The 25,962-nt window shown below is 45.4% G+C and overlaps 1 protein-coding gene across 1 annotated transcript in view; it reads left to right on the top strand.

Moving 5' to 3' along the window:
* LOC138259450 (HHIP-like protein 1) overlaps nt 1-25,962 on the top strand; it is a 214,871-nt gene that overhangs the window by 172,730 nt on the left and 16,179 nt on the right. The window contains exons 4-8 of the mRNA XM_069207201.1: nt 3,348-3,676; nt 5,287-5,413; nt 14,230-14,375; nt 15,809-15,890; nt 22,015-22,097. Of these exons, the coding sequence (XP_069063302.1) occupies nt 3,348-3,676; nt 5,287-5,413; nt 14,230-14,375; nt 15,809-15,890; nt 22,015-22,097 (767 nt within the window). The remainder of the gene's footprint in view (nt 1-3,347; nt 3,677-5,286; nt 5,414-14,229; nt 14,376-15,808; nt 15,891-22,014; nt 22,098-25,962) is intronic.

Here is a 25,962-nt window from a genome sequence, read left to right as displayed (position 1 = left end):
TCCACATGTGAACAAGCATGTCCACGCACAGGCCCTTGCAGACATGCTTGTACTAACCTAATGCATGCTTAACCATTCCCGTTAAAGGGTAAGAAATCGAAGAGGGATGAATATATTAGAAAAGAAACGTAGGTGAGTGACCTTGTGAGTTGACCTTCTTTAAATGTGATTTCAATACCACAATATTACACTTGCCATAGTACTATATGAAATGTACCTTATTTCATGGGCATGATGACTCACAATAGGTTTCACAAATAAGGCACTGAAGTGTCACACATCGGCAAATGACATGGAAATGTCATACATAAGCAAACTGAAAACCTTGCAGCTATGAAAAAGGTTAGTCAAGCACAGGTGGTAATGCAGGAGATCTTGGCACATTGTTATCATTTTCTGTATCAAATATATGTTTTTCATAAATTATTTAGCACATGTGCATATCTTGGTGCCTTTTGTTTTGTTTGTTTCTGTTTTCTGGAAGGACAAATTTGGTGTCTAATGTCATGTGTGTGATGTTAGAGTGGGTGTTAGTATGAAAGTTTCATTTTGTGGATGAGATTTAGGGAAAGTTTTGTTGTTGGTTGGTGTGTGGAGCGCTTAGAATATAAATAGTGCTTGGCGCACATTAAGCACTGCAAGGCCCTAAAATAATTACAAACAAAATTAATCCTTGCAGTACCCTCCTGAATCCACTGTCTAAAATCTAACTCTCTCCAGTAAAGGCCTAGAATCAATCAATCAATCAGCAATTTGTATAGCGCTGCTTATCACTCACGGGGTCTCAAGGTGCTGTAATAGGGGTGCTGATCAGTCGAAGAGCCAGGTCTTGAGGTCCTTTTTGAACTGATTCAGCAAGGGGGCTTGCCTAAGATGGATTGGTAGCATGTTCCAGGTCTGCGCAGTGGGGTAGGAGAAGAATCTGCCTCCCACTGTGCTCTTCCTGATTCTAGGCATGTGGCAAGGGCAAGTTGAGAAGATTGGAGTTGTCTAGTGAGGGTGTAGAATGACAGGCGGTGGTTGAGGTAGGCCGTTCCGATATTGTGCAGGGCCTTATAGGCATGTGTCAGGAGCTTAAAGGTGATACACTTGTTGATGGGGAGCCAGTGCAGGTCTCTAAGGTGTGTAGAGATGTGGCTGTGGCAGGGGATGTCTAGGATGATTCTGGTCGCTGCATTCTGTATTCTATGGAGTCTTGCTTTGAGCATCTTTATGATGCCGGCATAGAGAGCGAAGAAAACAGTAGCCTCTCTGATCTCCGACTCTGAACTCCAATAATCACATCAACCAATAATCTGAAATCATTCAGCTGGCTTATTAAAGCCCAATCCATCTTGAAACAATGAACATTCAATCTTTGGCTTCCGAGAAGAGGTTGGAAAAGTAGATGCTAATTAGTACCAGCTGCAATGTTGTTTGTGTGTGGGAAATGGGACCTTTAAACCAGCAATAAGAGTTACCTCATCGGCTCCTTTCACATAGCCTTAAAATGGCCATTAAAGAAAAGGATGAGGATGAAAATTTCTAAATGCATGGGCCTAAATAACGAGCCAGGAGGCATTTTATCATACCTGGGCCCAGATTTACTATATGTTTAAGCGAGCAGTACATAAAGCTACTATACTATATCATACTATATTATACAATGGCAGGCCATACCTTACTATATAATGGCAGTCCACACCATACCGTACCATACTATGGAATGACAGATCAAACCATATACAATGACAGGCAACACCATACATTACTATACTATGTAATGATAGACCATACTGTATAGTGCAGGTCATACCATACAGCCATGCCATACCATACTATACAATGACAGACCATACTATGGCATAATATACAACGATAGCCGTACCATACCATACAATGACAGGTCATACAATTCTATACCATGCTAAACAATGACAGGTCATCCCATACATTATTAGGAAATACCATACTATACAATGACAGGCGTTACCATACTATACAATGATGGCCCATACAGCATCAGACTATTCAATGATATGCCATACCATACCAAACTGTACAGCAACAGGCCATACCATACTCTGCAATGACAGCCCATCCCATACCAGGCTATACAAAGGCAGGTCATACCTTACCATATTATACTATACAATCACAGGCCATAACATCCTATACAATGGCAAGCCATACCAAACAATAATGTACGAGAAGCCCAAACCATACTATACAATGACAGGCCATACCATACTAAACAATGACTGACCATACCATACTATATGACAGACCATAATACCATACTATACAGTAACAGGTCATTACATACTATACAATACCATACCATACCATATTATACAATGAAAAGCCATAGCATACCATATCAAACCATAATATACAATGGCAGGTCATACCATACAATACAACGAGGGGCCGTACCATACCATACAATGACACGCCATGCTACACAATGACAGACCATAGAATACCATATCATACCACACCAAACAATGACAGGCCATACCATATCATACCATACCATACTATATAATGACATGCCATACCTTATCATATCATGCAATGACAGGCCATACCATACTGTACAATGACAGACCATACAATTCCATACCATACCGTACAATGGTAGACTATACAATGCCATACTATATAATGACAGACCATACCATATCATACCGTACGATACGATACAAAGACAGGCCATACCATAAAATACAATTAAAGGGCATGCCATACAATACAATCATCTTGCATACCATACTATACAGTATGAAAATAAAATAATATGATATAATGTGGCCAGATTTTACTGCATCATTGTTTTTTTTCATTTTTATTACTTTCAGCCATGCTGCACAAAGCAGCCAGGCTTTGTACACCATGGCAAAAACAAAACATTGACGAAGCTAACAAACCTTGTATTGACAAAACCTATTGGCTTTGCCAAAGCTTGTTCCTGTTCACAACCAACATTTATTTTTCCTGATCATACTTTGACCCAGAACAAGTGTGGGGAAAAAACGCAAACGAGGAAATAAGGAGAAAGAGAAAGGAAAATAATGACAAAGAAAGAAAAAGAACCACAAAGAGTAAGATTAAGGGGCATGGAGTGTCTGGTGGTGGGTGAAAAAGGTATGATGTGGGATCAAGATTACTAAGCTTTGGTGTTCAGCAACCTCGAGAATCATTGGATCCACTTGTGGGCTTTAGAGCCAACCTTTGGGTACCGGCACTTATTCTTTACAAATTAAGCACTGCTAAGCCTATGATTTGGTTCCCCTGATACCAAGCATGCTGGTTATGACAGTCAATGGATTCTGACCTCAATTCATTTCTCGGACCTCTTTTTACAGGTCATCTTTACTGGGGAAAGTCCTGCGTATTAACGTCAATGGCAACGACGTGGGTCCGCCTTACCGCATCCCGCCCGACAACCCTTTCCTCAGAGACAACAGAGCTCGGCCGGAAGTCTTCGCCTATGGCGTCAGGAACATGTGGCGCTGCTCCGTCGACCGAGGAGACCCCACCAGCATGTCAGGGAGGGGTCGTATTCTGTGCGGGGACGTGGGGCAAAATAAGTACGAGGAGGTCGACATCATCCAGAAAGGAGGCAACTACGGGTGGAGGGCAAAGGAGGGCTTCTCCTGCTACGACAAGACCCTCTGCCACAACTCCTCACTCAGTAAGCCTCTCCTCCCAGGTGGACTTTCAGTACTGAAAAGAAGTTTGTATATCACTTCGTAGACAATAGACAAACATGTCAAGAAAAATATAATAATAGTCATACACAGTTTTGCAAGAATGTCAACTGACCAAAAGCTTTAGATAACTGCCTTTGTTCAGCAAAATGTATTCTTTAGAATAGACTTAATGGCAATCAATGACATTATTGACAGTGCCTACGGGACAATTTCGGTGTTGTCAGTGATGCAGTGCACTGCATAGAAGTGGGGACAGCTTGTCATCAGTGGTGTTTGTGAGGACATCTGTGATTACATGAGCAGCGCATGGCGTGGAAAGGGAAAAGGCCTTCAGTGGTGCCAGTGAGTCCATCTCTGATTTCCCTGCATATAAGGAGGTGCAGGTTGTCTTCTGTGGTGTCAGTGAGGACATCTGTGGTTTGACAAGCAGTGTACTGCCCAGAAGGGGTTAAAGGTTATCTTCGCTGGTGTCCTTGATGACTGTGATTTCATGGGCAGTGCCCTGCACAGAAAGGAGTAGAGGTTGACTTCAGTGGGATCTGTGATGTCATCCGTGTTTACATGAGCATTTCACTCTGAGGTAGGGAGGAATGGTGTTTTCACTGGTGCGAGTGAAGCCATCTTTGATTTAATAAGCAGAGCACTGGGCAGAAGGATTGCAGATTGGCTTCAGGGCTGCTGGTGAGGCCATATTTGATTTCACGAGCAGTGCACTGGCTAAAGGAGGGTTAAGAGTTGAGTTTATCTGCCGTGGTGTCCGTGTGAAGCCAGCTGTAAAATCATGAGCAGGGCCCTGCACATATAGCGGATAAAGGTTGTCTTCAGTGCGCTCAGTGATGCCATCTGTGATTTCATGAGCAGTGCACTCAACAGGAGGGGGTAAACGTTTCATCACTGGTGTTGGTGATGACATCTGTGATTTCATGGGCAGTGACCTGCACGAGAGGGGGCAAAGGTTGTCTTCAGCAGTGTCACTGAGGACGTCTGTGATTACCATGAGCTTGTACTGCGTGCAAGATGGTACACAGTTTGCATATTAACCTTACTGGGGAATTTCTAGACTTTTCAGGCTGTCAGACGGAACTTGAACATCCTTTAAACTGATGGTCGTAGAACTTCTAAGACTTTTCATTAATGTAGAATAGCAGGGGAGACTCGAGACGCAATAAAACATTTTCAAGTTAGTTACAGGAAGACTTCACTAAATCTATTACCTAAGTAGCAAGCCTTTGACAAGCTGCACCTCGTCTGAGTCTCTGTGCTCTGACTCTACCTCCCCTGCTCCACCAGCTCATCGTCTTGTGCCCATGTCATTGCCCTCAACACATCACCGGCTGTGTGTCTCTGCCCCAATTCTTCCTGGTTCTTATATCTTCCTCATGCATCCGATTGACTTGATGGCTCATTACTGTAGTAGAAGGAGTCAATCAGGTACCCATCCAAGCAGCAATGTCCAAATCAGTCTATTGTCCATTATACACTAAAACCAAAGCCCACTAAATACAATTCCACATGATGCTGTGCCCACGGTGAGGGGGACAGTAGTGTGGTCTCTCTCCAAAGAAATAAAGTGCTGTGGTTTTTGTTCCAGATGACATACTGCCAATTTTTGCCTACCCCCACAAGCTGGGGAAGTCGGTGACAGGAGGATACATCTACAGGGGTTGTCAGATGCCCAACCTGAATGGACTGTATATTTTCGGAGACTTCATGAGCGGGTAAGGAATGTTGCATTTTCTCCTGCAATTATGTGGATATGTTGCCTCCTCTGCAGCCACTGTTAATTAGTGGTATGGGCTGGCTGCGCATCAACTAATGCACAATAACACAATCACTACTGGTATCTTTTATATGACATGAATATAGAATGGAAATGTTTCCAAGACCTGAAACTGCTTTCAGCCAGATTGTATGTCCCAATATCAAGGTCATCCTGCACATACAGAGACACCTCAATATACCTCCATTATTGTAATTGTATTGTAATAGTATTTATATAGCGCTTACTACCCCTGATCAACCAATGCTATATTGTCAAGGTGCACATGCACAGGGAAGAATAGATTTACTTTTCTAACCCCACTTATAATTGCCTTGGCAGCTTAGTGGTCATCTATATTGTGGATTCTATATGAGTGCAGGTCAATATTAAAAACTCAAACATTGTCCATCCATATTTGCATCTAGCTCTATCCATCATAATATATCAAAAAGTGTTCAAAACCACAGTATTAGTGAAATAATGATTTGGTAAATGATACCCAGAACCAGTGCACACCACCGAAAAGCTCATGATAGACTGACATACTATAGTCTACCCCTGAGTCCAACTCCTGTCTGCCATTGGTTGGGGACATAAAAGTGTATAAGGCCCAGCACTTACACCGCCTGGCTTACAATTCAGGTCTGACATCTTGTAGACCATAATCAACCTAACTGCACTTCTATGACATAAGCTGTTAATCAGTACATGCTTGAAATCCATTCTCAGGTGCGAGAAACATGGGCCAGCTATCTGCTGTAGTCCTCCCCCTTACTGCTTCAGCCCAAACTGGTAGGAGCTCACCCTATAATTCTGAAAGTCCCCCCTCCATCTTTTACATGAAGGGCGCTTCATCTCTCAGACCTCATGTGGAGGAGGTTTTGGGAGTTATATAATGCATTTAACTGTTGTTTGTAGAAGTGCACTACATTACTGGAAAAAAAATACAAGCCCCGGATCTCATGCCTTTCAAAGGTTACCATGAGTCAAAGGAAAAGTTCTGTGCCCATATGGCCATCATGTTTCCACATGTTCACGGCTCCTTGCCTCTAGCAGTGGAACACAATGTTTGGAAAGCAAAATACTTCCAGTGACTGCAGTGAAGAAGTGAACGTCCTGCAGAATCAATCCCATTTAGCAAAGATGCACATCTTCTGAGCTTTTCTGAATTAAGCATATTAAGTTAGAACAGAAAGATGACAAACGAGAACACCAAAGCTCCAGTTCTCATTTGAAGATTATGGAAAATACAGGCCATATAAATTGTAACAACCTGGTTAGCAGATTATTTAAGGCTCCAAGAACAGTTCTAATAATCTATAACTATGGGCCTCATTCTGACCCTGGCGGTCTTTGACCGCCAGGGCGGAGGACCGCGGGAGCACCGCCGACAGGCCGGCGGTGCTCCAATGGGGATTCCGACCGCGGCGGTAAAGCCGCGGTCGGACCGGCACCACTGGCGGGCTCCCGCCAGTGTACCGCCGCCCCATTGAATCCTCCACGGCGGCGCAGCTTGCTGCACCGCCGCGGGGATTCCGACCCCCCCTACCGCCATCCAGATCCCGGCGGTCGGACCGCCGGGATCCGGATGGCGGTAGGGGGGGTCGCGGGGCCCCTGGGGGCCCCTGCAGTGCCCATGCCACTGGCATGGGCATTGCAGGGGCCCCCGTAAGAGGGCCCCTACATGTATTTCACTGTCTGCTGCGCAGACAGTGAAATACGCGACGGGTGCAACTGCACCCGTCGCACAGCTTCCACTCCGCCGGCTCGATTCCGAGCCGGCTTCATCGTGGAAGCCTCTTTCCCGCTGGGCTGGCTGGCGGTCTGAAGGCGACCGCCCGCCAGCCCAGCGGGAAAGTCAGAATGACCGCCGCGGTCTTTCGACCGCGGAACGGTAATCTGACGGCGGGACTTTGGCGGACGGCCTCCGCCGCCCGCCAAGGTCAGAATGAGGGCCTATATGTTTTAAGGGACTTTGTGCCAGTCCTCTTGGTCAATAGGAGGTACCAGCGTGGAAATGTTTGAATTTCCCTCTTGGTTGGGCCACCTCATCTGAGAGTGATCAGAAAAAGATGTTAAACCTCGCCTCCATTAGCAGTTGGATACATGTGTTTTTTTCTGCATAGCTTTGGAACTGTCAATTTGATGGTCCCGAAACTGCAAAGCAGCAACCTCATGTAACTATCAACTATCAAGGGGTGAGAAGTCATTGCTTACTTTTTACCACATAGAGACACCATGCTCATTCTCTGAAAAATAATGAGGCTCCCACAGAGATAACAGAGGGATTATGTTATCAACGGTATTGAAGGCTGAAGGAATGGTCCAAAAGGCACACATAGTGGTATGGCCCTTATGTCCTGCCGGCAAAAACATATTCCAAAGGAAGAAACATTTGGTCTGTCCCTTAGTCTGATCAAAACCCAGAATGTGCAAAAGGTGAAAATGCCCCAAGCACCCTTGCAGTTGTTTACAAGCAGACCTTTAAGAACACTGTAATGGAATTGCAATAACACAATAAACTGGTACCCGACCAGCAGTCTGGGATCCAGAGTGGGCAGATGAATTGTCAAGACCAGTCTGAGATCTGGCTATGTTCTCTCTTTAGGAATAAAGCAACAACCATACTCAATGCTAGTCTGCACACAGTTCTCTAGCAGCATTACTTGGTCAGGGTCAACTATGGGGGAAGAAGTTATCATTTGTCTGAACATGCCATAAATTGTAACCAGAGGCATAGTGAAGTGACAAATCAATCAATCAAAAAATGTGTAGAGCGCGCTACTCACCCGCGAGGGTCTTAAGGCGTTGGGGGGGGGGAGGAATCAGTGGGGGCAGGGAGGGTCACTGATCGAACAACCATGTCTTGAGGTTCTTTCTGGAGACCAGGAGGTCTTTGGTTTTGCGCAGGTCGGTGGGGAGGGAGTTCCAGGTTTTGGCGGCGAGGTAGGAGAAAGACCTGCCTCTTGTGGTGGTGCGTTGGATGCGGGGACTGTGGCTAGGGCGAGGTCGGCTGATTGGAGGTTGCGTGTGGGAGTGTGGAAGTTAACTCTTTCGTTGAGGTAGGTTGGGCCGGTGTTGTGGAGGGATTTGTGTGCGTGGATGAGGATCTTGAATGTGATTCTCTTGTCTATGGGGAGCCAGTGAAGGGATTTGAGGTGTGGTGAGATTCGTTCGTGGCGGGGGAGGCCAAGGACGAGGCGTGCGGCTGTCTTCTGGATTATTTGGAGTTTGCGTTTGAGTTTGAGTGTGGTGCCGGCGTAGAGGGCGTTACCGTAGTCCAGTCTGCTGATGATGAGTGCGTGGGTGACTGTTTTTCTGGTTTCTGGGGGAATCCATTTGAAGGATTTTTTTAGAGTGCGGAGTGTGTGGAAGCAGGAGGAGGTTAGAGCATTGATTTGCTGTGTCATGGAGAGGGAGGGGTCAAGGATGATGCCGAGGTTGCGTGCGTGGTTTGCGGGGGTGGGTGCGGGGACTAGGGCGGTGGGACACCAGGAGTCGTTCCATGTGGTTTTGTTGGGGCCGAAGTTGATGATCTCGGTTTTGTTTGAGTTGAGCTTGAGGTGGTTAGTGGTCATCCAGTTGGCGGTGTCAAGGAGAGCGGCGTGTAGGTTGGTTTTTAGCAGTGGTGGGGTTGCGGGTGAGGGAGAGGATGAGTTGGGTGTCATCTGCATAGGAGAGGATAGTGATTCCGTGTGCTCGGAGGATGTTGGCTAGGGGGATCATGTAGATGTTGAAGAGTGTGGGGCTGAGGGAGGACCCTTGGGGGACTCCGCAGGTGATCTTGGTAGTGTTGGAGTGGAAGGGCAGAAGGCGGACTCTCTGGGTCCGGTCGCTAAGGAAGGAGGTGAGCCAGTCTATGGCTTTGTGGCGAATTCCTATGTTGTGGAGGCGTGTAAGGAGTGTGTGGTGGCAGACGGTGTCAAAGGCTGCGGAGAGGTCTAGGAAGATGAGTGCGACCGTCTCGCCTTTGACGACTTTGGTCCTGATGTCGTCAGTGCATGCGATGAGGGCGGTTTCCATTCTGTGGTTTTTGCAGAACCCGGATTGTGAGGGGTCAAGAGTGTTGTTTGCTTCGAGGAAGTGGGATAGGCGGGTGTTGACTAATTTCTCTGCAACCTTGGCGGGGAAAGGGAGGAGGGAGATGGGGCGGTAGTTGGAGAGGATCTCCGGGTCGGCTTGTTTTTTTTTTAGGAGAGCAGTGATTTCTGCGTGCTTCCAGGGGTCTGGGTAGGTGGCGGAGTCGAAAGAGGAGTTGATTATGTTGTAGAGTATGGGGGCGATGGTTGGGCTAGCTTTGTTGTAGATGCGGTGTGGGCTAGGGTCGGAGGGGGAACCGGAGTGGATGGAGTTCATGGTTTTTTAGGTTTCTTCGTGTGTGGTGGGGGTCCATGTGGAGAGTGTGGTGGGGGGGTCATGAGTAGGGTTTGGGTTGGGTGAGTGAGGGGTGTGTGTAGTGTGTATGTGTGGTATGAAGCTGTTGTGGATGTCCAGGATTTTGTGGAGGAAGTGGTTGGAAAGGGTGTCACATAGGGGCTGTGTGTGTGGGGGGGGGTCTATGTTGCTGGCTTTGGGTTTGGCAAGTTCATTGATGATCGTGAAGAGTTCTTTGCTGTTTTGAGAGTTGTTTTCAAGGTGTGTCTTGTAGTGATCTCTTTTGGCAGTGCGTATGAGTTGGTGATGGGTGCGAATGGTGGTTTTGAGGGTGGAGAAGTTGGTTGTGGAAGGTTCTAGTCGCCATATTTTCTCAGCTTCGCGGCATTTGCGCTTGGAGTCTTGGAGTTCAGGGGAGAACCATGGGGCGTTCTTGATGTTGCGGTTGGCGATGTGTTTTCTGAGGGGGGCTAGTGTGTCTGCGTAGGTAGTGATCCATTTGGAGAGGTTGTGTGCTCCTGTGTTGGGGTCGTTGGCGTGGGGGGGGTTATGGGCCAGTTGGGAGTTTAGTCGTTCTGTGGGGATCTTGTCCCACATGCGGTAGGGCGTGGTGTGTTGATGGTAGTGTGTGGGGGGTGTGGTGAAGGAGAAGTGGACGCAGTGGTGGTCAGCCCAGAGGAGTTTGGTGGTGTGGGTGTGGGCTATGTGTTGGCTTGCAGTGAAAATTGCATTGAGCGTGTGTCCTGCTGAATGGGTGGGTGCGGTGACCAGTTGTTTGAGTCCGAGGTTGTTGAGGTTGTCTATGAGGGAGGTAGTGTTGTGGTCTTGTGGGTTTTCTAAGTGAAAGTTGAAATCACTGAGGATGATGTAGTCTGTGGAGGTGAAGGCGTGCGAGCTGATGCTGTCGGCGATGGTGTCGCAGAAGGCGGGGCGTGGTCCGGGTGGTCTGTAGATTAGTGTACCTCTGAGGGTGGAGTTGTTGTTAATGTGGATGAGGAAGTGCATGTGTTCAGTGTTGTCGATAGTGTCTTGGGAGCTGGTGGTGACTTTGATGGTGTCTCTGTGTAGGATGGCGATGCCACCGCCTGGCCTGTTGAGGCGGTCTTTGTGTTGGAGTTTGTATCTCTTGGGGGTGGCTATGGCTATGTCGGGTTCTGAGGAGGGGTTGGTCCAGGTTTCCGTGAGGAAGGCGATGTCAGGTGAGTGTGATGTGATGAGGTCCCAGAGTTCTATGGCATGTTTGTGAAGGGAGCGGATGTTGAGGAGCAGGCAGTTGAGGTGGTTGTGGTGGGTGGCGTTGGTGTGGTGCATGAGGGTGTTGTTGCGGGGTGTGTTCTGGTTGTGGGCTGGTGTGCTGCGGGGATGGTTGGTGGGGGCAGGGTCGGTGAGTCTTGTGTTGGGGGTGTTGTGTTTGTTGAAGGTGGGGTCGCTATGGTTGGTGTGTGGTGTGAGGGATGACGAGCAGGAGAAGTGACAGGTGTGGCAGGTGAAGGGGCCATGAGTGTGTGTGGGGCTAGATGGGGTGCATGTGGGGCGGGGGCCTGGTTTGAGAGAGTGGAGGGTGATGGGGGATTAGGTGTGTCTGAGAGGGCCAGGGGGACTGGCGCTGGGCGCGGCCTTGCGCGGACGGGCGCAGACGGGCTTGCCTTTGGCGTGCCTTCTGCTGCCATAAGAGGAGGGGAGGGTGGGAGTGGCAGCTGGGAGGAGGGAGGGCTTGACGAATGAGAGGGCTGGGGGGGTGGTGCCGCAGGGGGCGCAGCGGCGGGAAAAGAGGCTATCTGGAACGGTGAGGAGGAGGGGGGAGGTGGGAGGGGCCGCAGGGGGCGCAGCGGCAGGAAAAGAGGCTATCTGGAACGGTGAGGAGGAGGGGGGAGGCGGGAGGGGCCGCAGGGGGCACAGCGGCGGGAAAAGAGGCTATCTGGAACGGTGAGGAGGAGGGGGGAGGCGGGAGGGGCCGCAGGGGGCACAGCGGCGGGAAAAGAGGCTATCTGGAACGGTGAGGAGGAGGCGGGAGGGGCTGCAGAGGGCGCAGCGGTGGGAAAAGAGGCTATCTGGAACGGTGAGGAGGAGGGGGGAGGCGGGAGGGGCTGCAGGGGGCGCAGCGGCGGGAAAAGAGGCTATCTGGAACGGTGAGGAGGAGGGGGGAGGTGGGATGGGCCACAGGGAACGCAGTGGCGGGAAAAGAGGCTATCTGGAATGGTGAGGAGGAGGGGGGAGGTGGGAGGGGGCGCATGGGACGCAGCGGCGGGGAAAAGGAGGAAAAAAAAGAAGTGGAGGTGGTGCGGATGGCGGAGCGGGGAGCGACCTCCCGACAGTGTTTGCATGTCAGACTAGTCTAGTTTAGGACATAAAATCATACAGATAAGGGAATGTCTTCATTACCCATTCTTAGGTGGTAAATACTGTGCTTTGAGAAGCATGTAGGCAGGGGGAAAGATAATAGGTGTTGATGCTAAGATGCAACAAACAAGTGTAACTCCTTACCAGTATCTCCTGTCATCTGAACAACATACCTAGCCTAATGCATATTAATGGGTGGTGTGAAACCATTTTATGAGCATGTGAAGGAGGAGAGAAGCATATGCCTTAGAAGTAGGGGTGGCAAAATAACCATGCCAGAGATAAAATAGTGAATGAGCAATCAAGGTGCTTTTACCTTTAGTTTCTATCTGATAACATTTGCTGTGATTCAAAGACGGAGGTTAAATGTCAGGCAGTGTCTTCTGGCTAATGGCTGTTTTTTCTTTTAACACGGAGATTGGTGTTTACTTTCTCCTACTGCAAAGTGAGATGATTTTGTAAAGTGAACTTTGTGGCAGTCCTGCAGGGGTATAGGGAGTGTAGGTAATGTGAAAGAAAAGGCTGTAAGATATCACTTTTTATTAACATACTATAATTTAAATACCTGTAAATGTACTGTACAAATGTTTCAGAATATGTCGGCAGTTGGGAAAGCAAATTTTTTTTGTAATTCCAAAGAGTGATGGGATTTTTTTTTTTAATAGGATCAAAACAAATGAAGACATGCTTATTTCCTGAAAAATGATTTCCACGCATTATCGCTTGTGCGCTTTTATCAGTAAAACTCTAAGGGGCCTATTTTTGAGAAGGTGACACAGCGCAGCACGTCACCTTGCTGCGCTGTACTGTGTCACAAGTAAAGGGCAGGAATGCACCGTATTTAAGGCAATACTGCACATTCCTGCATTTTCCCCTGTGCTGGCGCACTTTTGTCAGACCAGCATCAATGCAGGCACCTTTGCACTGTGGTGCAAGGGTGCCTGCGTTGCATGCAGTATTTTTTTTTGTGCAGGAAGGGACACCTTCCTGCACAAAAACAATCCTGAGAGGCCTATTTCTCTTTCTGTGTGTGCTGCAGAATGCAGCACACCTAGAAACAGGAAGTAACGAGGAGGAAAGAAGATAATTCTCCTTGTTATGCCTCATCTGTGAAGGTGTACGTTTTTGGCACATTATCAGGTCTACCAGTTATGGTAAATCTGGCAATGTGTCAAAAACCATGGGAGTTGCATTGGAACACCCACGCAAAGCCCTTGGAACACCTTCACAGGGCAGAGTAAGGCAACGCTGTGATTTGCACTGCTTTGACTTACTCCAGGTTTATCGAGCCACTCACGGCCATGCAAAGTGGGCTTCATAAATCACATGTAAGGTTTGTGTCGCACATGTACCATGTTGCGTGGTGCATATGCCAGACAAATAAATGTCAATTCATAAATGTGCCTAAGAACATTTTGTGGCAATTTAATGGAAAATTTGCTTTCTCTAAATGTTACTGCACCACTATACTATGCTTTAGTAATATATTTGCAACAGTGCTCTCCAAAAAGCGCCACCAGCTACATACCACACCCTCACCAATGTCCGGCTGAATACATTTGTTACACAAGTTCTTTGTCTGATGCTTGAATTTTTCACAATCCCAATGACTTCAGTGATGTAGGTCTGATGGCAGCACCTCCACTCCAGCAACCCTGGAATAGAGAACACAGTATTGAGGTAGAAAATACATCAGAGGTTGGAATAAACAAACACAACAAAATGCTGCAGTGACATGACATTTGATGTAGTTTAGCCTATTTTTATTTTATTGCAAATTCTTTTGCTGGCTTTGTTAAAAATATGTGATTCTTTAAAAAAAAGGAAATTCAGTAAGATGGTACACATACTATTGTTCATCTACCTTCTTTGAGATAGCATGTTTTTACAACTATCTGTTCTTGTTTCAAGTTATTGTTGGCATCCCATCCCACCCCGGCCCCTAGATGACAGATTGTACAGCTAAATTGTCTCTCTTTCTCACTTTCTCTTGCTTTTCCATCTCCTGGAGAAGTAGTCTTCTGACTCTTCATCCTCTGTCATTTTGGGTGCTGTTAGGCGGCTGATGTCTCTCAAGGAAGACAGGAGTTCAGGAGAATGGCTTTACAATGAGATCTGCATGGGAGAGCACCAGACCTGCAATTTCCCCAAACTCATCAACAATTACTTCCAGTACATCATCACCTTTGCAGAAGACGAGGCAGGTAACTTTAATTCACCTACAAAGTAGGCAAGCTGCCAACACAATGGGACAAATCACCTTCCTTCCAATCTGTTTTAGAACACCAAAGAGGCAAAAGGTGGAAATATGTTAAATTCAGTTAAATTTGAATTTCCTTTGTAGGTCTGAGTGATTCATATTCAGAGTAGTTAATTCAGACACCTGATTGTCTTCCTGAAATTGTTTTTTTTCTCAATTCTGAAATAAATTCTTGTGTGTGTGTATATATATATATATATATATATATATTATATATATATATATATATATATATTGTTAAAGTGGTGCACTCTGCTACCGGTGTTGGCAACATGGGATAGACTGATATCCCTACTCCAAAGTCACTGCCGCACTCCAGTTTTTCCACTTCAAACAATTTATTAAGTAAAGAGCAAAGCACCAACGCATTTCAACTCTTATGAGTCTTGATCACGGTTAGTGAGTCCTTCTTTTGTTACATCATATATACACATTATATACACATGGAAGCCCAACCTGCCGTTAAAAAGGCATCCTGGGACATGTATTGTTTTAGATTTTGTGAAGATGTATCAACAGGCTCCATATATATATATATATATATATATATATATATATATATATATATATATATATATATATATATATATATATATACAGTATATATATATATATATATATATATATTAGAGGTAAAGGGATGTGAGGGCACAGTTAATATTTACGGGTAGGTAGAAACAAAGAGAGGTATGGCAATTTTACGGTTTAGGGGTTGATAGTTGTAAAGGGAGGTAAGAGTAAATTTAGGGTTCAGAGAGGTAAGAGGTAAAGTGAGGTTAGGGGTAAAAAAGAGAGAGTCTCTGTATTCTACAACAAATAAAATATATATCTAGTTACTGAAAAAAGTTAAAGTAACGTTATAGCTAGGTGAAATATTCAGTAACAACATAGAGTTTTTAACTCTAAAAAACACAGAAATTTGCCAGGAACAGTTCTCTCAAATAACTATAACTCATGCCCTAAGGTAACTATAACCCCCACCATGTACAGTTCTCTCATCAATAATGATATCATCAATGATGTCATAGAAGATGTCATGAGTGATGTAATATGTGGGGTAATTATCAATGCACAGCGAGGGTGCAAGTTATAGTTACCTTAGGGCAGGAGTTATAGCTATTTGATATAACCATTACTATAACTGGTGAATTTCTGTGGTTTTTACAGTTTAAAATTTTTAGTTGTCACTGGTTTAATGGCTGGTTGCGAGAGCCCTTCGCCGATCCAGTTCTGAAAGCAACTCTGCATCCAAGTCCCCCCTGTGGGGCCTTTGCCTGTTTTACACATGGACATGCCAGCCCAACAGTTCACACTATATAAATACGTCATATTACCAAATATAAAATAATTCCTCTCCTTTGTTTTTTCCTTTTTCAGGTGAGCTGTATTTCCTGTCAACGGGGACGCCAAGTGCGGCTGTTGCTGCAGGAGCGATGTACAAAATAGTGGACCCTTCCAAGTAATGTGGTTTGTCTTTATTCAAGGGGTAACAGCGGGCACACTTTGAACAGTTTAACATTATTTCTACCACTATTTAAAGATAGTCAAGGGCAACCCCATGTATTAGTCTCCTCAAGATACGGCTTCCCATGCCTTTCATTGAAGCCGCGTCCACACAGGAGCAAGGCACTCACTGTTGCAACTGTTGTACATTTAGCCACGTTGCTCTATTTATTTTACCTTTGGCTAGTATGGGCAGAACACATTTTCCTAGGCCAATGTACAAAATGTTTGTGGTTGCAAGCCTTGCGATTTGCAAATTTGCAGGATTTTTGGCGAAAAGAGTGTAAGTCAGAAAAGTCATTTCAAATAGTGCAGCACCTTTCCCTTTAATGGACACAGGCTGCTTGAAAAAATGTTTCTCTTGGAGAGTGCAGAGACGAAGGGATGAAGGCCTGCTGTTCGTTGCAGGCCACCATAGGTGCATTTGCAATTAGTAGCATGACATTATAAATGGTGATTTGCTTAATTATTCTTCTTTAACCAGGTTGTTTTGAAACACTCTACAAATGAACATTTTGTGATCCAGGTGAGCATCTTGAAGGTCAAGAAGTGTGCAGTGCATAAACAAGAGCCACAGGCTAGTTGTGTAGATCCAGTAGTACAGAACCCACAATAGATGATACTATTGGATGTGGGAAATACCAGGTAAAGAGTGCTCAACAGAGTGATATTCTCTCAGACTACCATCTGGATTCTCTGGTCGGGTTGGTCTTTTAGAACACACCAGACCCATCAGATCAGATGGCCATTGTAAGAAAGCATAACACCTTTTGATCACGGATTCACCCTGTAGACTATTGGTGGTAAGCCCTAGTGGTCAGCTTTGATTTAGGAGAACCATCCGCAGTGGCCAGTACTGGAACACTGCAGAACTGGTCTTTCAATCGTGGTCTTTTGTCACTACTGCTAGAGTCCATATTTGTAGCTTAAGTTCCTTGGGAAATAAAGTATCTCGTACATGGTGACTCAGAAGACTGAACATTTGGTATCAGTAACAAATGGTTCAAAGTTGCTCAAGGACTTTTTGTCTGAAAATGACCCCTAGGAACTGGAGCTAGGACACAGTAAGTTGGTATTGTACTCAAAGACTAAGTGGTGCTTCCCATTGGTCGGAAACTTTGCCACCTCAGAGCCAGTCCTGGTGGTAAGTAATAACAACACCAATTGGAGCATGCGGTAGTAAGACCTCGTTAACATCTGTGGGAATCTCTGGTATTTTGGTCATTCACTGGAGTGATAATCCCTCAGAATATTTAAATCCTTCCCTGGCTGGGAATAACATATGCCTAACACCATCATTTATGTAAAAACAGTACCCCCTGTCTACTTCCATACAGCATAGTCCTAGAAATACTGGAAAATGATTACTTCAGAGATGCTTGACCGGTAGTGCGACTCTTTGTTCAGAATAAAATAACCTGCAGATTATGTGCACATTTGATAATGGAGCTCAAAGGTTGGAAAATGAAGCAAGTAAGAGTAATTCTCTGACAAATGGAATTTGTAGGACATACATGACTAACGTGTGTCCTTCGGCATAACCCTAAGCCAACGAATAAGCATAAAGATCCTTGGATGCCATCCCCAGATAAATCAAGGCCAATCTCCTTCTCAGTCTCAAGGGCAACCACAGCTAACCATATAGGAGAATGGTCCTCAACTCTCCTTCAGTCCTAGCCTGATACCAGCAAATCCAACTCTATACTACAAAGCTATAAGCTTAATTAACTCTGTGTAAAATACTCTCATTCTTTACCCACTCTTCATTGTAACCAGTTTCTTTCCTGTGCCCTTGGCAAAGCCATGATGCTCTATGTAACATTTCTGATAAATTAAGTTTTTACCTAGACTTTTGTGTGTGAAACAAGTAAAATACTGTATCAAGAAAAGACCCCTGCCAAAGAATGCTGCTATGGGAAAGGATACAGGGGAATGAGCAGCAGATACAAGTAGAAGAGTAAACGTGGAATCTGGTTCCTCTCTTCTTCTGTTTCAAAATAAAGCGACTGAACAAGAAAAACATCTCACTATTTAAAAAAAGTAAAATGAAGGAATTCAGTGGAAACATATAATTGTTTAAAAACATCAGTGTTTCGCATCAAGGCCGACACACTGAACCCTTCACCTTTGGTCTCAGAGACAATGCCTTGTTTTGGATGGAAAAGATTTAACATGGATTAATACTTAGAATAGTATACAGATGTTACCATGACTGGCTAAATTGCATGGATGGTTAGAAATGGAACAGAACAAATCTCACCATGCATTGAAAAATCTATCAGACAAACTGAAACTCCAGTATTCCAGAGGGTGCTAGTTGTGAGGAATGGGTGTTAGCCGGTCCATGACTCATAAAGCTGTCGAAACACAAGCAAATGTCAAGGATTTTATGATTTCTGATGGCAGATGACTTTGAAGTTAGAAATATAATTTTGGTTTATGGAGAAATTGTACCTAGGCACTTTACTTCCCCCAATACTTACATTTTGATGATATCATAACAACTGTATATAGCATATCTTAGATTGTAACAAAGATCATGCGGTCCTAGGGGAATAGTGGGGACGCTACACCTGGCTCCTGCATTGATCGTGTTGGTCACCCGCAAACCAGTTCATAATGTATATATTAGGTTAGGTCAGCAGCACTACTACATGTGGTGGGTTATGATGAAGGAGCATAGACGCTAAGGCCCCCATTGCGAGTGCCCAGCGGGGAAACTGATTATTAGCGCACCTTTTGAAATCCAATACCACGGGGATCGGATTTTAAAAGATGCAATAATGATCACATATTACAAGTTGTGCCATTTAAAATGGGGTATAATATGAGACTTTGAATTCTTTGCACACCAAAATCTGCTTGTAATGGTGTTTGCCGGACATTTTCCCTTGCTAAAATTAGACAGGTCCAGCCCTGCCAAGTACCACGCATCCGGGGTGAAACTAACCCATTTTAGTGCTGGTTTCCAAATCACCGCACTAAAATCCTTAGTCACTCATAATTAGTGGCCCCTAACAGTGGGACTTGAAGCATGCTTCTTTGTTGATTAATAACCTTTTCAGGCAGTGCTTGCTGTGCGCTGGTGCTTCGAGCAAAAATAGCTGGTCTCAGGCATGGAGAGGTGACTAGTTTCTATGGTAACGACCTGGACCCAGCTAATTTGTGCTACTTATTGCAGCTTTTAAAAAACAAACCTGCAGCCTCTAAGAAGAGCCCACCGGGAATGTGGGCTTCATCTGCGCGGTGCACTGTAAATGTAAGCACGCAAGCTGCAGCCACATGAATTTAAGCTTCCCCAGGCAGTGCTTTGAATGGGCAGGTACTTTCTGGTACTCAGTAACTGCATTTCTTTAACTTGAAAGGGAGAGTATCTGTACTTCTCAGCACTACTGTAATACATTTAATGGGAGAGTACCAGCACTTCTTTGGAGCAAACAGGAACTCTAGATAGTGAGTACCTGCACTTCCATATTTCCATTTAAAGCACTGTTTCCAGGCCCATAGGTGCTGCCTGATGGGGCTACAGGCCAATTAATTCAATTATTATCACTTGAAGCTTTGCAACCCATCGAGTATGATTTGAGCATCTCATGTTGTTTGCTTGCAGAGCAATCCAGAAGCATCATCACCTGTCCTCCCTCTATTCCCGTGACACACATGACTGTGTACGTGCACCAATGTAATTGAAAGTCGAGGCTATCCCTACGAACATAGGGCCAGATTTACAAGAAACTGTCTCAGCGCGGTGCTGTGCCAAAACTAGCAGCACCAGTTTTGAAACACAGGGATGCGTCAGATATACATGAATACGGCGCACCCCTGTGTTTCCCCCTGAGCCGGTGCTAAATTAAGCAGCCTGCGCCAACGCAGGCATGCTTGCACCATTGTGCAAGGGTGCCTGCATTGAGGGGTGTGATTGTTTATGTGCAGGAAGGTGTCCCCTCACGCACATAAACAATCATCAGTGGCATTTTGCTTCTTCTATGTGTTCTGTAGAATGCAGCACACATAGAAAAAACGAGGAGGGATAAAAGTATTCCTCCTTGTTATGCCATGCTAACGCCATCCCTGGGGTGGCGTTAGATTTTGGCACTGCCTCAGATTTACGAATTCTTGTTAATCTGTGTCAACGTCAAAAGCAATGGGTGCTGAGGTGGAACGCCCAATTGCACGCCCCTCTGATGCAGAAAACTGCGTCAAAGGGGCCCATTTTTACAAGGAGGTGTAAATCCACAAAAAGTGACGTTACACCTCCTTGTAAATATGGAGAAGTGGTTAGCACCACCAGAGCGTCACAAAAACTGACACTCCAGTGGTGCTAGGGCCTTATAAATCTGGCCCATAGACTTTTAAAAGCACTGCCAGCCTGTCGGCCCAGAGCCTGCACCAGCAGCAGCAATGGATCGGCCTCCAGGCAGAAACAAGGAAGCTCATGCACTCTGCAATATTCATCACTGCAGGGCACCACCGGCTCACATTCAGCCCCGCCCGGTCCGATGAAGACACCTTGGCTCTCATTCTGCCAGTAAGGTACTGGGGAAGCACTTGTCGCTAGTGGGTTGTGCTGTGAATGTGTCAAGATGGAGTTTTGCACTGACCCAAGTTTTAAATTCTATGGAGGCCCAGACATGATAGAATAGACTTTCTACATAAGTCAGTATTCTTTTTTTTTAACAATGCTTTTTTTTCTTTGTTTACTTTATTTTATCAACCACGAACCACCAAAGCAGCTCTAGAACACATTTTAATGTGTTTTACTCTTGCGTCTGCAGTTTTACATATGCACTGATATGAGAATACAATACAAGCTTAAAGTGATTTTTATTTTTTTATGCTGGGACATTGATATACAGATCAGGCCAATAAAAACACAGCCAGTCCGCAACCCTATTGGCTGATTCTGGTGGATGTACATGCAGCTAGAATGGAGTGTTCTAGCTGGGTTGTATGAATATTCATAGTGTTTGAACACATTGCGCTGGGCTGGATTGTTCAGTTTGGTAATGTGACTGGACAGGACAAGGCTACTTCATTTTGAATGTGGCTCTTAGATGGGGCTGGATTGGGGCTTAATTGGGCTAGAATGGACATGGCAGGGCCACAGTGGTGGTGAATGTGCATTGGTCTAGGATTGCTTTGGACAGGCTCTGGTGGATGTAAAGGGTCAAAGTGATTGAGCGAAGGAGTTAGGATGCACTGGGTTGGGTCGGACTAGTTCTGACAGGTGTTAATGGTGTTAGAATGGACCACATAGTCAGGCTTGTGCTTCTCGTTGCGCAAAGGGTGGTCATTTGTGATATCTAGCTTTTTATATGGACTTCATTGCCTAGTTTTACTGGTGAGAAAGTGTTACCCACTGTGCCTCACAGTAGGCAGTAGAATATCACTCATAAGTACACAAAAATCATCTAAATGTCACATATAAGCAATCTGAAAACTTGGAAGCTATGCCGAAATTTACCTAGGGAAAATTGAGAGCCATCTGGTTACTACCACAAAACTCGTAATTCTGATCCCTGTGCGAACCACGAGCCACTTGTAATGAGGACCTATATAGACTTCATGAACTATATATATACCGTCACAATGCTTTGAGAAACTCCCAGTGCTGTCAAGTTTAAGTTTCTCTGATGACTTGCCCCTCACTATGTATAAAACAAAAATCATTCCCATTGTGCAGAAGTATGTATTTCTGTTTCTCTGCCATAAGTAGGCAATCATTAGACATTCTATTGTTAAGTTTAAAACTATTTTTAAATAAGCAAAAAGAGAGTGAACAGCAAACTTTAGACACTGTGTTGTCAAGCAGTGATGACATCACAGCTTGCTCTCCTGCATTGGAAACAAAAAATAAGAAATCACCAGCAACGGGACAGTAAGGACCTGGCTTGGGGCAATATGAGTCAGTTTTAAGAAATGTTATCTGATGAAGGAGTTCAGGGCCTTGCTGACATGCGCGCTGAGCCATAGAATGAATAAAATCTCTTGTTGGAACCAGTCCCAACAGCGAGCTAAGAACGCATAAAAAAAACTTCAGCCCTGTTAGGGTTAATGGTTGTGTCTCTGTTTTACTACAGGCGAGCACCACCGGGGAAATGTGCAGTCAGCCCTTCTCCAGTCACAGTCAAAGGGAAGTTAATTCACTTCTACCCACGACAAAGTAAGTACGAAAAGAGCAGATGCTTCAGACTAATTAGTACTGGGTATATTTGTAATGTTAATGATGTTATGAATGACAATTACGATACATTGGGCCTGATTTAGATATTGGTGGACGAGTTACTCCATCACCACGGTGATGGATATCTCGACTGGAGAGTTATAAATCCCATTATTTCCTACGAGATTTAGATTTCGCTGGATGGGATATCTGCCACTGCGAGGAGTAACCCATCCGCCAACATCTAAATCAGGCCCATAAAGCCAGATATATGATTGTCCCAAGAGGGAACTTTTGGAAGGTCTCTGGACAGGCACAAGAGTGGGTGTGGCTCTGTGCCACTGCTGCTGGAGGCAGGTCTGCCAACAAGTAACTTGTGAAACAAGCATTAGCAAAGCCATGTGTCATGGAGTGTACTGGATATATGTGGTGTGGAATTATGTGGGTTGGTGTAGAATTGTGTGTTGTGGAATTGTGTGACATGGAATTGTGTGGTGTTGAGTGCAGTTACGTGTAGTGGAATTATGTGGCATGGTGGGCAGTGAAATTATATCAACAGTAATTATGTGGTATTGAGTGTAGTGGAATTATGTGGAGTAGGAGTTTGTGTCATGGAGTGTAATTATATTGAGTGGTATTGTATGTCATGGAGTGGCATGTAATGGAGCAGAATTATGTGGAGTGGTATTGAATTTTGTGGCATGATGTGGAATTCTGTGGTATGTATTGGATGTATGTGGCGTGTAGTAGAATTATGTGTTGTGGAGTGGTATTATGTGGTTTAGTGTGGAATTGTGTGGTGTTGAATGGAACTGTATGGAGCTTAATTGTGTGGCTTTGCATGAATATTGTTCAGTGGAATTATGTGGCTTGGTGTGGAGTGTATTTATGTGGAGTGTTAAATATGGCATAGAGAGGATTTAAGTGGAGTGTATTTATGTGATATTGAGTAGAGTGTAATTACATGGAGTTGAATTATGTGTTGTTGAGAGATAGTATATGGAGTGTAATTATGTTGTGTGGTGTGGAATTGTGTGACGTTGAATTCTGTAGTGTAGAATTGTGGCATGGTGTGGAGAGGAATTATGTGGAGTGGGATTATGTGACATGTTTTGTGGAGTTGAATTTTTGAGAGTTTAATTATGTGTATTGGAGATGAGTGGATATATATAGATTTTAAGTATGTCGTTTGGAGTGGAAATATGTGTAGTGGCATTTTCTTTAGTTGAATTATGTTGCCTGGAGTGAAATTATGGGGGTCATTCTAACCCTGGCGGTCCAAGACCGCCAGGGCTAAAATGACAGGGGCACCGCCAACAGGCTGGCGGTGCCCCGCTGGGCGTTCTGACCGTGGCGGTTTGACCGCGGTCAGAAGTGGAAAACCGGCGGTCTCCCGCTGGTTTTCCGCTGCCCATTTGAATCCTCCATGGCGGCGCAGCTCGCTGCGCCGCCATGGGGATTCTGACAGCCATACCGCCATCCTGTTCCTGGCGGTTCGCCCGCCAGGAACAGGATGGCGGTATGGGTTGTCGTGGGGCCCCTGGGGGCCCCTGCAGTGCCCATGCCAATGGCATGGGCACTGCAGGGGCCCCCGTAAGAGGGCCTCACAAAGAATTTCACTGTCTGCATTGCAGACAGTGAAATTCGCGACGGGTGCCACTGCACCCGTCGCACCTTCCCACTCCACCGGCTCCATTCGGAGCCGGCGTCCTCGTGGGAAGGTAGTTTTGCACTGTGCTGGCGGGCGGCCTTTTGGTGGTCGCCCGCCAGCCCAGTGCAAAACCCAGAATACCCTCAGTGGTCTTCCGACTGCGGAGCGGTATTTTAGAGGGGGAAGTGTGGCGGGCGGCCTCCGCCGCCCGCCAGACTTAGAATCACCCCCTATGTGTTTTGGAGTGGAGTGGAATTGTGTTGCATGGAGTGGTATTATGTGAAGTGGAGTTTTGTGGCATGGAACTGAGTGGAATTATGTGGAGTTAACTTTTTTGGATTGTAATTATGTGGCATGGAGTGGATTGATGTGGAGTGCAACTGTGTGTAGTTGAATTTATAGGATGGAATTATAGGATGTTTAAATGTGCTGTGTCTAGTAGAATTATGCTGTGTGGATTTATTTTGTGGAATTGTGTGGCACTTAATTGTGTGGCGTTGTTTTGAATTATGGGGAGACAAGTGATTGTTGTCTTCACGGCCAACTTGTCCAGTGATCTCTGCAGGGCTTTAATTGCCGCAGGCAGCATATTTACTACAGTGCTAAAGGAGCAGCCTTCATTGAAGATGAGAAGATATTGTTTCTCTTTTCAGTCCTCTCACCCTCCTGAAATTGGCTAAAACAGTGTGAATGGCATCCAGCAATCATTTCTGCCTCCCTTGCAAGAGCGCTCAAGTCTTGAGATGTCTCCTGCTTCATATGGTTGGATTTATTACCGCTTTGACGTTTCAACAGGGCTCTGCTGGGGGAGAGGGGCATGGTGATTAAAGGTGGCTCGCTGTGTCTTCGGTATTTACACAGCTAGCCAGTGGCATTTCTTTTGCTCTTCTTCTGCAGCAAGTTTATTTTTTTAAACATGCATCGGCATGAGAAGCAGAAATTACGTTTTTATATTCCTCCTGGTAGACCATGGCAGCAGCCGCTTGTCTGCAGTGATGCTCTTTAAATTATAAACATCTGAAGCCATTAAAAGAAGAAACTAACTTCGTCTTATATTTCCTGTCCAGAAGCGACGCAAGAGTGGGTGAAGGGGAATAAAGAAATACAAGCAAGGGTGGTGTGTGAGGAGAAGGGTTAAAGAGGGGCACACATTACAGCACGAGCTGCGGAGGAAAAGAAGAAACAGGGATGAGGAAGGAAGGAAGGAGGAAATCAAACACTCATGTGGAGTGCTCAAAGACAAAAAAGTAGCTCCTAAAACGGGAGCAGTGGATGGACACAAGTACTTGGTCCATGCCCTGGGGGAGGGCCAAACACAAGAAGAGGCATGACGCATGCATGTCATGGACAAACAGGAACAAAGGATACAAGAGCAAAGTTGGAGTGAACAAATGGTGAGTCTATGGCCAGGCCGAAGCCCATAGATTGTTAGCAACATGTCTTGAACAGAGGGGGCACGCGCTGTCTAGCCAAGACCTAAAAAGATGTTTGAAGCTTCTATGGGGGTAGATCACATTCTTTACTCAGTCCTGCCAACTAGAGTTGGGCTAAAAAATGTAAAAATTTATTTTTCATCAAAGAAGAGATTTTGGTTTCAAGGTGACTTGTGATATTTCCCCTCAAAACCCCAAATGCACCATGACAGAGACCCCAGATTGCTTTTTTCTGCCTTTGGGCTTTGACATGACCTCTAAGGTTGTACTCGGAAGTACCCAACATTTGATACCAGGAGACTGGGAGTATTCATAGTTTCCGGTGGTTGGACCAACCCAGGGTCTGGAATCTGTGCATAGGCAGTTCACCATTAGGGCACTAGGACTGCACCAGCCTTGTTTTCTTTACCATTTTTACCAATAGGGAATAATAACCTATTAATTACCATTGATATAATAAGAAAAATGCCAATCCTTGTGGCAAGTACCAGCCTAAGGCAGTGGCATCCGTCTGATGGCTGGTGCAAGTATCGAACGCCACTGCACCAGCCATCAGAGAGATTTTCCAGACCTGCTAAAGTTCCAGCTCCACCCTCTGGGGCAGCAGCAGTTCTTGACTAAAATCTTTGGGTCTCCGCCCACAGAGTTTTGCAGGTTTTGTGGAAAGTTATTGCTGATATTAATTTCCATCCACTTAACATTGCACAACAAAACAAAGCCCATGCCGCCCTCGGTGCCTGGCTGCCTACCTTTCTCTCGTCCTCACTGATGCGAGAGCCAG

Source organism: Pleurodeles waltl, chromosome 9 (assembly GCF_031143425.1).
Source record: "Pleurodeles waltl isolate 20211129_DDA chromosome 9, aPleWal1.hap1.20221129, whole genome shotgun sequence".
NCBI lineage: Eukaryota > Metazoa > Chordata > Amphibia > Caudata > Salamandridae > Pleurodeles > Pleurodeles waltl.
The sequence above is the reverse complement of the archived record's forward strand: the minus strand, read 5'-3'. Positions and strand labels throughout refer to the sequence as shown.